At 46.1% G+C, this 14,860-nt stretch overlaps 2 protein-coding genes across 2 annotated transcripts in view; one reads left to right on the forward strand and one right to left on the reverse strand.

The window, feature by feature from the left end:
- The window catches only part of LOC149441816 (uncharacterized), a 35,886-nt gene extending 29,146 nt beyond the window's left edge, over positions 1-6,740 (forward strand). The window contains exon 3 of the mRNA XM_089656849.1: positions 5,209-6,740. Within this exon, the coding sequence (XP_089512975.1) occupies positions 5,209-6,034 (826 nt within the window). The 3' untranslated portion in view covers positions 6,035-6,740. The remainder of the gene's footprint in view (positions 1-5,208) is intronic.
- The window catches only part of LOC149441814 (uncharacterized), a 91,168-nt gene that overhangs the window by 73,309 nt on the left and 2,999 nt on the right, over positions 1-14,860 (reverse strand). The window lies entirely within an intron of this gene.

Genomic DNA, 14,860 nt, shown 5'->3' on the forward strand with positions numbered 1-14,860 from the left:
GGTTGCAGCAGCTCGGGGGTTCTGAATGTTATTAGATATTACATTGTATATCTTATCCTGAGTTTGGTGAATAGATTAGTGGCAGCACCGGAGTTTGGGGGTTAATCATGCTGTCGTACATCGTGAGTCTGGTGTGTGTGGGTATGCATGGGCAGTAGGAAAAGTGATAACAAGGATTCTAGCTTGGGAGGTAGTCTGAGGAATATCAGAAGTCTGCGGTGATTGCTAGACTTCCCCCAACCCATCGAATACACCAGATTGTATGTGAGATTTGTATCCGTCTGTGTATGGCCAGCCAGATAGATCTGGGTGACATCTCCCTATAGTGGTGGCCAGAGGTACTGCAGGCTGTGAATACTATATCACAGCAGGGTTGTCCTACCGAAATCAAGTTCTGCCTTCATTTCCTACTACACCAAACAAGGTCCGTGCCTGGGGTAGCTAGGCTTGTATCCTTGACACCGGGTGGTAGCCATGGGCTATTAGAGTGTGCATGCTATTGTACTGCTGTTACCTGTGTTCTGACCGGGGAACATGGGGGGGGGTTCTAGCAACAATCTACTGATTGCCAAGGACACATAATGGAGGACAACACCTTGGGTAGCTGGGCTTGTGTCCTTGACACCTGGTGGTAGCCATGGGATATTAGAGTGTGAATGCTGTTGTACTGCTATTACCTGTGTTCTGACCGGGGAACATGGGGGGGGTTCTAGCAACAATCTACTGATTGCCAAGGAAACATAATGGAGGACAACACCTTGGGTGTCAGCTGGCCTCCCTCTTACCCAAATCTTTGGCACCCCCTTTCATGACACTCTCATAATAAGGATTCTTCCATTTCTCTTGGATAATCTCATCAAATCTCAGGGAACTATACCAGGTCACAAAGGGAACCCCTACATTCCTTCTAACACTCTGTCCTTTATTCCTGATTTGTGTCTATAGTTTGCGGAGTGAGGTTCAATCATTCTGATGGAAATCCTCTCCATTGGAAGGTGTTCTTCATCACATCCAATCTCTCCTGTTTTCTCCTGAGATCTGTGACCAGACCATCTACAAGAAGATGAAGAGTCCCACTCCGGAATCAGCCCATTCTTCATATTTGATTCTGCATTTCACCCCATTAGGATTGCTCACAAGGATAGAGTAGCCCAAACACAACTCAATGTGCTATACAGACGAGGAAAACGAGGGCGACCAGCCTAGTACAATACCAAAAATCACAGCTTTATTGTATCCAAGGAAATATATACTCACAGACCACTGCCATAGCCGGATCATCTCCACATCACCAGAGGACCCTCAAATGGCTGACCTGTTTGGAGGAGCGGTCTCCTCTTCCTCAGACTACTCTATGTGTAGAAGCCCATTATGGTGGAACGTGTTCAGGGAGTGAGGTTCGGGAGGAGACTATATGTATGCAGTTACTTCATCATCAACAATAAAATATGAAGAATGAGCTGATTGCAGAGTGTGAGAGGAGAGGAGATGGGCTACAGGTGCTGTCATCTGATTGGTCCGTGGTCATTAGGAGGTGCAGGTTGGAGCAGTGCCATGGATTTGGGTTCTTACTATACAGTCTACACTCTTCATCTGTGATCTAGGAATCCCTCATACAATGTCTTCAGATGGAAACTTTGATATCCACAAATGGAGTATATCTGCAATATTCTCACAACTAAATCCCTCTTCACGATATCATCGTCTTGTATTTATCTTCACATAGAGATATATTTCTGTATCACTACAGTGCGAACTAAGCTTTGTAGATGAGGATCTGTCATGTCACCTCCAGCTCCAGCCATGGCCCCAGGCAGACAATAATGTCAATAGTTTGTTATACTGTGTGAGATGGAAGCCTCGGGACATTGCTGCTGAGTAATGGAGGATTTTATAGGCTGATTGCCATCATGTGGATTAGATTGGATAACCCAGGTCTGTAACTTCCCCACAAAGGATATATAAAGGGCAAATATGACAAGAGAACAGTCAGAATGCTGAACACATAGACCAAGGCCGGGGTCACACTACCAGATGATTCTCGGGGCTGCAGTTCCTCTGAGCTCCACAAGGTGGGGATATCACTTCTACCCAGACAGGAAGTCTCTATGGAAGACAGGAAGTGATGTCAGGTACAGACAGGAAATAGAGCGGAGACATTGATGGAAGTTGCAGCAGAGGAGGTAATAAGATTTTATTTCCTATTTACACCCAGTAACCCCCCCCCGTCATGTCCGTCCTCTTCCTCCATAGTCACTGTGACGCTAGCAGATGATGATACACACATATATAGTGTGGGAACCCAGATTAACCCCTTTAGGGGCAGAACATTTTTTTGACTATGGCATTTTTTTGACTATGGGGGGGACTCCTCCGCTCTCAGAATACACAGATCAGCACTGAAGCTATTGGCTGCAGCCGCTGGGGGAGTGTCTTTTATCCGGCAGTGGCCACACATGGATGGAAATGTGAGCGATCCCTGCTGAACCAGCTGAATTTCCATGGATCTATGGTCACCTTCAGTGACTTCCTCCCCTCCCCCTCATCCCCTTCATGATGGAAGTCATGCTGAGATCATCTCCCATTGGCTGAGCAATATTCTCATTTGTCTCTCAGCTCCTTCTTGCTATTCCTCGTCCTGCCTGTTGTTTCCTTGGATTGATTTTCTGTGTAGTGACCCCGGCTTGGTCTCTTGGATGCGCTCGTCTGTTGCTTGCCCTGACCTTTCTCCTGATTCCTGGATCTCCTCCTCATCTCTCCTCCATATCCTCTTACACAGCTTTTCTCCACACCTGCAGTGACCCTGGGGGGAGGAAACTTGGCACCAGAACGTCTGGAGAAGTCTGGAGATCATATGACATCACATTGCCTCCACCTCCCTCCCTGATAGAAGAGAGAAAGAAGAAGAAGATTCTAGAAGTCACCAGAGAGATCACTGAGCTGCTGACAGGAGAGGTGAGCGGTGCCGGGAATTCTGGGACATTCTCCAGTAACAGACAAGGGATGTGTCTGGATGGTGACTGTATCATTGTGTGTGTCAGGTTCCTATAAGGTGTCAGGGTGTCACTGTCTATTTCTCCATGGAGGAGTGGGAGTATTTAGAAGGACACAAGGATCTCTACAAGGACGTCATGATGGACAATCAGCCGCCCCTCACATCACCGGGTAAGAGGAGACTTTATTGTAAAGGAGAGAGCAGTACGGAGGATCCACCTAGATCCCCCATCATCTGATAAACACATAGAAACAATGGATTCAGTCAGTGTGTGTGTTTCCTACAGATGGATCCAGTCATGGGAACCCACCAGAGAGATGTCCCCGTCCTCTGTATTCCCGGGATTCCACACAGGAAGGTCACACCATCCCTCACCATCATCAGGTAGATGAGGAACAATCACTGATAGTATCATTAGGATCTGTACATTATCTGCATTGTTACCATTGATGGCATTTTTATTATATATTCAGAGTGGAAACCTGAGAGATCCTAAAGTTGAGGTTAAAGAAGAGATAAAAGAGGAGGAGGATGAGGATGGAGGAGTCAGAGCTTCTAAAGGAACACAAAGATCTGTACCAGGACACCATGGTGGAGTCATCCAGCTACAGGAACCCACCAGAGAGATGTCCCCGTCCTCTGTATTCCCGGGATTCCACACAGGAAGGTCACACCATCCCTCACCATCATCAGGTAGATGATGACAATTATTGGTAGTTGTGATTTATACACAGCATGTTTGTTACAATGAATGTTTTATTATATCTTTCAGAGTGGAATCCTCGGGGATGATAATATTGATGTTAAAGAAGAGTATAAAGAGGAGGATGAGGAGTATGGAGTGATGGAGGAGTTTTCAGAAGGACACAAGGATATGATGGAGCCACCTAATACCAGGAACCCACCAGAGAGATGTCCCCATCCTCTGTATTCCCGGGATTCCACACAGGAAGGTCACACCATCCCTCACCATTACAAGGTTGGTGGGGCGGGGAGCATGGACGTGGGGCAATATATGGATTTTTTATGTGACCTTATATTTTACAGATGATATTTTCTATCATTTTCTTGGTTTAGGGTGAAGATCTGATAGACATCAAAGTTGAGGTGAAAGCAGAAGAAGAAGAGGCGTATGTGAGGGATGATCAGCAGTCTATGGAGGAGGATGGAATAACGGGGACATTTATAGAGGAGGACACTCCGACAGAGATCAGCACAGGTGGGTCATGAACACTAAATCCATTCCTCCACCCATACTTGTCATGCTTCCCTTCACATTGATCCAGCACCGGGTTTTGCCTCCTGTCCGTGTTGCTCGGGTTCCTGCCTATCCCCCCTGAACCTAGGTATTTGTACCTGTGTGTTAGTGTTCCAGCAACGTGTCTTCATGTGGAAGCCGGACCCCTCTGGTTCCTGTGGTGTTCACTGCCGCTTGAGTATTCCCATATTCTGTGTGCTGTTTGATCCTGTCTTTGTTCTCTGTGTTTTCCCTCTGGCTGTGCAGTTATATTCCCTTTGGTTTCTGTCCGTGGATCCCCTCATTTCCTGTTGCTGTGTGTGTCCTTCTCAGCATTGTTTCCTGTTGTTTGCCTGCAGCCCTTTCCATCTTGCTGAGTCTCTCTGTCTGCACCATTGCTCAGTATCCCTCCCTCTCCTGCACTTTACACGTGTTCCCTGCATCCTCTCCCCCGGAGCCCCTTCCTAGGTTGCTGCAGTAGGTGACCTTGGTTCCTAGTATCCTGTGTGTACCGCGTGTCCTTCCAGCATGCTATTCGGTTGCACTGTGCCTGCACGGGTGTGTTAGAGAGCCGCAACCTGGGGGCTGCCATGCAGCACAACATCCACCCCTCCAGTGGCTCTGGTGAAGACCGGATGGCCCCTTAGATCCTGCGACTCTTGTGTGCGGTCACACTGCTCCTGTATCTGCAAGGGTGGAATTGTAAGCTCTTCAGAGACCAAGCTGCCTGATGTGGGCGGAGCCCTGGTTTGGGGGAACCAATCAGCTCCTGTCTAGTAATCCTCTTTGTGTTTGTATTTTAGTCCATGGCCGGGAGATGAGGAAAACCTCCAAGGATTGTCTCACTTTGTCTCCAGACTGGAAAGTAGAAGATGAGGACATCACACAGTATAGTCCAGGAGAAAACCCGGCTCCCTCCAATGTCCATCCGGCACCACCCAGTGTAGATGGACCATCAGATTCCTCGTATCCTGAGGTTCTCCTGTCCTGAGTGCGGGAAATGTTTTTCAGATAAGTCTAATCTTTACAGACATAAGAAATTACACACGGGGGACAAGCCACATTCCTGTTCTGAGTGCGGGAAATGTTTTTCACAGAAGTTCCATCTTTACAGACATCAGAGATCTCACACAGGAGAAAAACCATATTCCTGTCCTGAGTGTGGGAAATGTTTTTCAGTGAAATCCAGTCTTTCCAAACATCAGAGATCTCACATGGTGGAGAAACCATATACCTGCCCTGAGTGTGGAAAATGTTTTATAAAGAACTCCCATCTTTCCAAACATCAGAGGTCTCACATGGGCAAGAATTCCTGTCCTGAGTGTGGGAAATGTTTTGTACAAAAATCAGAACTTGTCACACATCAGAAGTTTCACATGGAAGAGAAGCCGTATTCCTGCTCTGAGTGCGGGAAGTGTTTCAGGGTTCATTCCAAACTTAAGGTGCATAAAAGATCTCACACAGGTGAGAAGCCGTATTCTTGTCCTGAGTGTGGGAAATGTTTTTCACAGAAATCTAGTCTTAAAATACATCAGAGATCCCACACAGGGGAGAAGCCATTTTCTTGTTCTGAGTGTGGGAAATGTTTTTCAGATAAATCCAGTCTTAAAAATCATCAGAGATTGCACACAGGTGAAATGCTGTACTCTTGTCCTAGGTGTGGAAAAGGTTTTGTACGAAAATCAGAACTTGTCACACATCAGATGTATCACACGGGGCAAAAGCCATACTCCTGTTCCAAGTGCGGGAAATGTTTTGTACGAAAAACAGTACTCGTCAAACATCAAAGGTCTCACATGTAAAAACTGTATTCCTGTTCTGAGTGTGAGAAATGTGTCTTAGAAAAATCCGAACTTGAAACACATCAGAGATCTTACACGGGGGAGAAGTCATATTCCTGTCCTAAGTGCGGGAAATGTTCCTCAGTGAAGTCCTGTCTTCCTGTACATCAGGGATCCCACACAACCCTGGAGGTGTATTTGTGCCTTGAGTGCGGGAAATGTCTTCTAGATGAATGTTGCTGGACATCCCAGCTCTCATGTGGGGAAGAAGCACACCCTGATATACACCTCAGATATACTCCATGGCTGATCTTCATCATGGAAGAAACAGTTCATAAGGAGATCAGAGGTCCCCAAAGACATGGATGAAGTGTGGGACCGGGTTGGCCATTGATGGCAGGAGAAGAATAAAAATGGAGTGCTGCCCTGTGATTGGCTGAGTACATTTTGTGGTGGGAGATTTCACAAACATTTGGAGGTCTGTATAAAAACAAATAGTTCTACCTCCTGTATACCGGACACTTCCACCCCCTTCCTGCCCAGGCTGACTGGTAACTATCAGCACTCTCACACGTTGAATGACAATTACACAGTCATGCAACATTGTACCCAAATTATATTTTTGTCATTGTTTTCACACAAATAGATATTTATTTTGGTGGTATTAAACACCACTTTTTACCATTTTACTTGTTTCTTGTTTTTACAAATAAATCGTCTTTCCTTATGTAGCAGGCTCCTTGTACAAGAGGATTCAGAAGGAATCACATGTTCAGCAGTCAGTCCTTCCTCTCTCTCCCCTATTTGTAAAACCTGGGCATTCTGCCAAGTTGATGACTCATCCACTACACAGCAAAGAACGCTGGGAGGGGGAGGAAGAAGGAAGTGAAGGGAAGAGGGGAGAGACACAAGGCTGGAGAAAAGACAGGGACATGTGGAGCCCGTCCAAGCAGAGGAGGAGGCACTACAGCACTCAGCGCGGATAGAGGGACCCTGCTGTGTGTTCAGAGTCTGGTGAGCTGTCCCCCTGGAGAGAGTAAGGCACACCATTTACACTTTGCATATAGACTGGGACATCCACACCCCACTGCTGGGATCTCACCCATCCGGGGCCCTGTGCAAGCCACAGATCCCCCTGCCTGCTTTGCCCCTCACCACCAGTGTAATTGAGACTGTCTGCCCCGGGGACTGACACATACTGGGAGATTGCATCCTGCGCCTGCCCCTGGTCTTGGGGTGCTTTGTGTTGCATTTAGACACTGAGGTTGGACCCTCTCAGCCCAGAAACCTAGTAAAATTGGATGTAACCCACACCAGCTGAAACTCCAAAGAAGCCTTCAGCTGCTATTTAATTCATTGTAAGGACTAAACGTGCACCAACTAGAGCTCCACCGTTACAAGGACTGAAGTGGGGGAATCTGGCTTAGTAGCCTTATTAGAGGTACCTCTTTATTGCATTCTGTTCTGACTCTGAGGTGATTTTTGGCTAACGCCCCTCAGAAGCAGAATCATACCCCGGTGTGGGTAATACATTTCATTGATAGAGCATAAGTAAGTTTATTTGTTTGATATCAGTTGTATTCGGCTTAAAGTGCGACTCTGCCATCCGGAGACTCTTGGCTGTGAAGCCCTCTAGTGGCAGACCAAATTTACTGCATTGCATAAAAGAAGAAAAGTAAGTTTTGAAGTTGAAAGGGGAACCCCACCCCTCTGCACTGCATTTCATTCTCCATAAAATTGTTCTTGTTTCATTTAACCCTGTGTCAGCAAATTTCTTGGCGGGGTATTTGCTATTCATTACCAGTTGTGCCAGAGGGATTGGGTTTGCTTAGGGTTGGATCTATTGAGCGCAGGACCCATAATATATTCCAGCTTGTCCCAAGGGGCAGTGCTACACTTATAAATGTAGACAAAGGTGTATTCTGCGCCATTTCTTGGGTACAATAACCCCAATCAGTGTCTATGATTCAGTGTGTAGGAGAGTTATAGAGTCTACAAACTATGGGATAGATGTCTGAAAATCCATCATGTCTGATGACGGCAGATCTCATTTCTGAGGATCAAAAACACCAGAACGGTACAAATTGTCAGAACTTTATCTGTGAGGAAATAATCCGTATACAATTCATGGAAACAGGCGGGATCTGGAATGAAGGAGATTCCCTACTAATTCTCACAAAGTAACCGACATCCCAGTTCTGTATTTGTGATAATTGGAAGATGAAATAAAAAACAATAATGTGCAAAAATATATATTTATTAATAATATAAATCAGTACAAAATGGGGATGAAATATAATAGGTGATGATAAATAATAAACAATAAAAGATAACAGTACAATGATCTAATCCACAATAATGGGGAGAAATACAAGCCAGCAATTACTGCCAAATATTAACCTCTTGCCGACCGCGCATAGCCGAATGACGGCTTCACCGCGGCCGGCTAGTTCTGAGTGGACGTCATATGACGTCCTCCCAGAACGCGCTCTCCCGCGCACCCGGCGATCTCCGTGATCGCTGTGTCCTACGGACACAGCTGATCACGAGATGTGGTGAAAGGCCGATCCCACCGGCCTTTTACCACGTGATCAGCGGTGTCCAATGACACGCTGATCACAGGGAAATGCAAGTGCCGGTTCTCGGCTGCACTTTCCTCACGCTGTCAGATCGTGAGGAAAGTACTGCCGAGAACCGGCAGTTGTCAGAGCGGGGATCGGCACCGATCATCAGGGCACTGATGATCAGTGCCCTGATGATCGGTGCCCAGCAGTGACACCCGCAAGTTCCGCCCAGCAGTGCGCCCACTAGCCCCGCCCACCCATGCCCAGCAGTGCCCCCACCTGTGCCCAGCAGTGCCCCCACCTGTGCCACTCTGCAGTGCCACCTACCTGTGCCCAGAAGTGCACCTACATGTGCCAGCAGTGCCGCCCACCAGTGCCACCCACCTGTGCCCACCAGTGCCACCCACCTGTGCCCACCCACCAGTGCTGCCCACCAGTGCCGCCCACCAGTGCAGCCCAGCAGTGCTGCCAGTCAGTGCCACCAATCAGTGCCCAGGGGTTGTGCCAGTCAGTGCCGCCAGTCAGTGCCCAGAAGTGATGCCAGTCAGTGCCGTCTATCAGTACCCATCATCAGTGTCACCTATCAGTGCCGCCTATCAGTGCTGCATATCCGTGCCGCCTATCCGTGACCCCTAATTAGTGCTGTCTATCAGTGCCGCCTATCCGTGCCACCTCATTAGTACTGCCTATCAGTGCCCTTTAGTGCTGCCTATCAGTGCCCATCAGTGCCGCCTATCAGTGCCCATCAGTGCTGCCTCATCAACGCAAATCAGTGAAGAAGAAAAAATACCTGTTTGAAAAATTTTATAAAAGAAACAAATAAACTTTTTTTTTTTTTTCAAACTTTTTGCACTTTTTTTAATTTATAGCGCAAAAAGTAAAGCGCCCAGTGGCGATTAAATACCACCAAAAGAAAGCTCTATTTGTGAGAAAAAAATGATCAAAATTTCATATGGGTACAATGTTGCATGACCGCGCAATTGTCAATCAAAGTGCGGCAGCGCTGAAAGCTGAAAATTGGCCTGGTAAGGAAGGGGGTATAAGTGCCCGGTAGGCAAGTGGTTAATGAATTACATCCAACTGTCTGGAAATGTCGTGTAAGAAATCAGTAACTCAGCAACATGTGACAACAGATATACAAATCCCCCCCGTGATCTCTCTACAGCCAGATATTCAACGCTCAACGTGTACCTTGCCATGACTTGATCTGGAATCCCATACACAGGCCAATCCAATCCGCTTACAATCTGAGATGAAGATGTAATGTTACATGAAGTAGTCTGCCTTGTCATATATATACTGTATACATCCGGATAAACCATTGACTAGAAGCCAGAATCAGCTTCAGGGATATGTAAAATCAATCTTCCCCAGAGGAGGGAAATGATAATAATTTATACTGCAGGTAAAATGACGTCACATCCCCTCCTGTGCTCACCAGAACCGTTATCGGACTAAACAATGTATCTGGAGATATAAGGGGAGTACAAGTTATCTGAGGAAAATTAAAGTTCTGATGTGTGTCCTCCTCTCTATCCGTCTCTTACTTTTATCCCTCCAAATAAAACCTAGGCGGACAAAGCTTATCTTCACCTAAAAGTGACCTCAGACTTGGTGTCATTTCTCTATATAAAGATTTCAATGACCTGAAGGGGGCAGTATAGGATTGGGAAGGATTTGGGTCTTCTGGAACATGACAAGGGTTGACCTTTAACCTTGGCTAGTAAGGACATGACTACATTACCAGATAACGGCTTTTCTGATGGTTTGGTTTCAGACAAACTTGTACCAACATCACTGCAAATAATGTATTAAGTGATTCTGGAGAAGAAACATCTACCTATACATCCTACAAAAAGATGAGGTCATTATACTGAGACTTCTTATCTCACGTCTTCTGTAACATAACAACGTTGTCATACAATGAACTCAATATAATACTTTATAATGTTAAAATAAAACAGTATATTATTAATATTATTATACAGGATTTATATAGAGCCAACAGTGTGCTCAGCGCTTTACAATATAACAGGAGACAATACAGCAACAATACAGTTCAATACAAGAGGGATAGGAGGGCCCTGATCCTGGGAGCTTACAATCTAGGAGGGAGGGGCTAGTGGTACAAAAGGTAATAACTGTGGGGGATGGACTGGTAGGAGGAGTAGAAGATTCCAGTGTTAGCTGAGGGCAGGAGAGGCTTCCCTGAAGAGAGAGGTTTTCAGAGATTGCCTAAAAGTGAGCAGAGTAGGCGATAGTCTGATAAATTGGGGTAGAGAGTTCCAGAGGATGGTGGAAGCTCTGGAGAAGTCCTGGGGATGAGCATGGGAGGAGACAAAGGAGCTAGAGAGCAGGAGGTCATTCGAGGAGTGGAGAGGACGGTTTGGGTGATATTTGGAGACAAGATCAGTGATGTAATTTGGGGCAGAGTTATAAATGGCTTTACATGTTATTGTTAATGTTTTTAATTTTATCCATTGGGCAATGGGAAGCCAGTGGAGGGATTGGCAGAGAGGGGTGGAGGACACTGAGTGGAGGCCAGTGGAGGGATTGGCAGAGAGGGGTGGAGGACGCTGAGTGAGGGCCAGTGGAGGGATTGGCAGAGAGGGGTGGAGGACACTTAGTGGGGGCCACTGGAGGGATTGGCAGAGAGGGGTGGACACTTAGTGGGGGCCACTGGAGGGATTGGCAGAGAGGGGTGGAGGACACTGAATGGAGGCCAGTGGAGGGATTGGCAGAGAGGGGTGGAGGACACTGAATGGAGCCCAGTGGAGGGATTGGCAGAGAGGGGTGGCAGACTCTAAACAGTTGGTAAGGTGGATGAGCCTGGCAGCAGCATTCATGATGGACTGGAGGGGTGATAGCCTATGTAAAGGTAAGCCAATGAGGAGGGAGTTGCAGTAATCGAGTCGAGAGATTACCAGGGAGTCAATTAGGAGCTTTGTTGTATCATTGGTTAAGAAAGGGCATATTCTGGAGATGTGGCAGAGGTTGAGGCGGCATGATTTGGACAGGGATTAGATGTGGGCCTGAAAGGATAGTTCAAAATCCAGGGTTACCCCTAGCACCTTGGCATGCAAGGATGGGTTGATAGTGGTGCTATTGATCCTGACTGAGAAATCAGGGAAGAGGCACATGGGGGAGGAAATATTATGAGCTCAGTTTTGGATAGATTGAGTTTTAGGAAGTGGAGTGACATCCGGTCTGATATGTCTGTTAGTAAATTGATGATACGTGTGGAAACTGATGGGGTGAGCTGAGGAGTAGAGAGATAGATTTGTGTGTCATCAGCATAGAAATGGTATTGGAAACCATCAGAAGCTATCAGCTGACCCAAGGAAGAAGTCTAGATTGAGAGTAGAAGAGGTCTAAGGACAGAACCTTGGGGGACCCTGACAGTAAGAGGAGTAGGAGAGGAGGAAGTAGAGTTGTGACACCGCAAGTGCTGTGAGATAGGTAAGATTCAAACCAATGGAGAGTATAGTCACAGAGACCAAGTAAATAGAGTTTTTTGAGGAAGAGGGGGTGGTCAACTGTGTTAAAGGCAGTGGAGAGGTCCAAGAGTATGAGTACGGAATAGTGACCACTGGTTTTAGTGGTTAGTAAGTCGTTTGTAAGTTTTAGGAGAGCAGTTTCTGTGGAGTGTTGTGGGTAAAATCCAGACTGAAGGGGATCCAGAAGGTTATTTTCAATAAGGTGGCAGCTCAGCCGGTTGTAGACTAGACGTTCAAGGAGTTTGGAGGCAAAAGGGATTAAGGAGATGGGTCTTAGGTTGCCAAGATTGGTGGGGTTCAGTGAGGCTTTTTTAAGTGTAAGGGTGACTAGCACATGTTTTAGAGAGTTGAGGAAGATGCCAGTAGAAAGGGAGATATTGAAGATATGAGTTAAAGAATGAAGGATAGAGCCAGAGGGTGACCGTAGTATTCACGAGGGAACAGGGTCCAGGGGGCAGGTGGTTAGGTGGGCTTTAGAAAACAGTTTACCAGCCTTCTCTATAGTAGCTGGGTTAAACAAGGGAAGTATAGATTGTGCAGGTGGACAAGGAGTGTAGGGTGAGGGAGATGTCTGGTGGACCAGGAGTGTAGGGTGAGATATCTGTACAGTGGAGATCTCGTCGTGAATTGTATCAATCTTATTTTTGAAGTGATTAGCGATCTCCTGGGCAGTGAGTGAGTTAGTGGGTGGAGGTAGAGAAGGATGAAGTAGAGAGTTAAAGGTAGAAAAGAGTTGATGGGATTGTGTGAGAGGGTGTTAATGAGAGTGATAAACTAGGTCTCTTTGGTAGAGTAGAGACAAGAATTGTATTTTTGAAGGGCAGATTTATATTGGTTGAAGTCTTGCTGGGTCCTAGTCTTACGCCATAAAAGCTCAGGAGCACGGCCATGTTTTTTGAGGCATCTGGTATTGTTTGTTTGCCAGGGCTGTAGCAGTCGGGGCCTAATTCTGTGTGTAGTGAGGGGGGCCAATGTGTTCACGGTGGATGACAGTGAACTGTTGTAAACAGAAGTGGCCAGGTTGGGGAAGGACATGACTGAGATTTTGTCATAGAGACAATCTGTTGCCAAAAAAAGAAGTGAAGGGTTAAGATAACGAAGGTTTCTACGGGTAACTGGTAGTTAGAAGACAAGGAGGAGGAAGCCAAGGAGAGAGTGAAGCTAATAAGGGATCAGAGAGAGGAAGAGGAAAGTTGGTGAGGTTGCAAGGAGTGCATAGGTAGGAGAATACAAGGTGGAGGCAGTCACCATTGGAGTGAGTAGAAGCATGTGTCCATTGTTTTAGGTCAAAAGAAGTGGTTGGGCTCAGAAGTTTAGAGGTAGCAGAAGTGTTAAGATTAACAGGGATGTTGATGTCACCAAGAATGATAGTGGGAAATTCAGAAGAGAGAAAGTAAGGCAGCCTGGCAGGGAAGTCATCAAGGAAGCTGGATATCGGTCCAGGAGGACGATAGATCACAGAAATTCTTAAAGAAACCTGAGAGAACAGACAAATACAGTGAACTTGAAATGAGGAGAGGGACAGAGAGGGAGGTGAATGGAGGACCTGAAAAGTGCTTTGAGGGGATAGAAGGATTCCAACTCCACCTCCTTTCTGTCCACTTGACCTGGGAGAGCCCAGAGGAGACCACCATGGGAGGGGGCAGCAGGAGAGGGAGAGTCAGATTCATGAAGTCATGTTTCTGTAACTGCAAGCAAGTTAAAGGAGTTTGTGATAAAAAGGTCATGGACAGAGCTGAGTTTGTTACAGATAGAGCGGGCATTCCAGAGGACACAGGAAATCATCATCATCAGTTCACCTGATCTCCCTTGGAATGACTGGTGACTGCATTGGTTTGTGGTTTGGATGGATCTGAACCTCCTTTTGTCACCTCTTCCTTTATATCTTGGTTGAATATACAGATGTTGTTACATTCAGCACTTTGTTGGCTGTCTTGGTTGTACATTACTATAATATGTCTGCTGTCCAAGTAAGATGAGTGCACATTGCAGGCCAATGTCTTCTGTTCATCACCCTGCTGGTTGTGCTGTTCCCCTCATATGTTATTTAACTGTGCAGTGTATCACCAATTCTTATTTCACCATGTTTATTTCTATGTCTTGATCTGTTGCTGCCATCTGCTGGCCAGAATTTGCATGCTGCATGCCTCTGTTATAGCTAGTAAGTGTTTTCTCTGCTGGGTGTGGTTTTAGGCAAGCCTTGGTTCTGGTCACTTCCTGCAGCCATTTTATCTGCTATATAGCTGTGTGACAGGACATTCAATACCCTGGGCTTGTGAAGGCATCAGTTTTTGACCAGCAGTTAGCCTCAGGAAAGATATCACAGGACAGCGTCAATACCTCTACTGCCTTACAGTATTGTATCACTGTTTGTCGCTGTATTTTGGACCAAATAAACCCACGCTGATTTCATTCCCGTGTATACGTTTGGATCCATCTAACCTGAACATCTGCCGGTCTGGTCTGCTCCACTGCTTGGATACGAAGGTAGGAAGTTACACAGCCATTATCAGTTATACCTTCATTCGCCTTCATGTGGGGACAGAACACTGGTCATTGATCATCAACACAATGGAGGAGTTTATTTTTTTAAATACGTTTATTTTTCCTTCATGGTCTTTTTTTTAAGTTTGATGAACAATAACATTTTGTAAAATGCAATAAAAAAAATAAAAAGAATCTCCTTACATTTAGGGGTCCATTCATAAAAGATGTCATAACAATTTATCCAGCAAGAGTGCGTGTCCATTCCTTCTGTGTGACTGGGGGAATGATGGCTGTTATTA

Source organism: Staurois parvus, unplaced genomic scaffold (assembly GCF_062004578.1).
Source record: "Staurois parvus isolate SC_StPar_1 unplaced genomic scaffold, SC_StPar_1.0 ptg000942l, whole genome shotgun sequence".
Classification (NCBI taxonomy): domain Eukaryota; kingdom Metazoa; phylum Chordata; class Amphibia; order Anura; family Ranidae; genus Staurois; species Staurois parvus.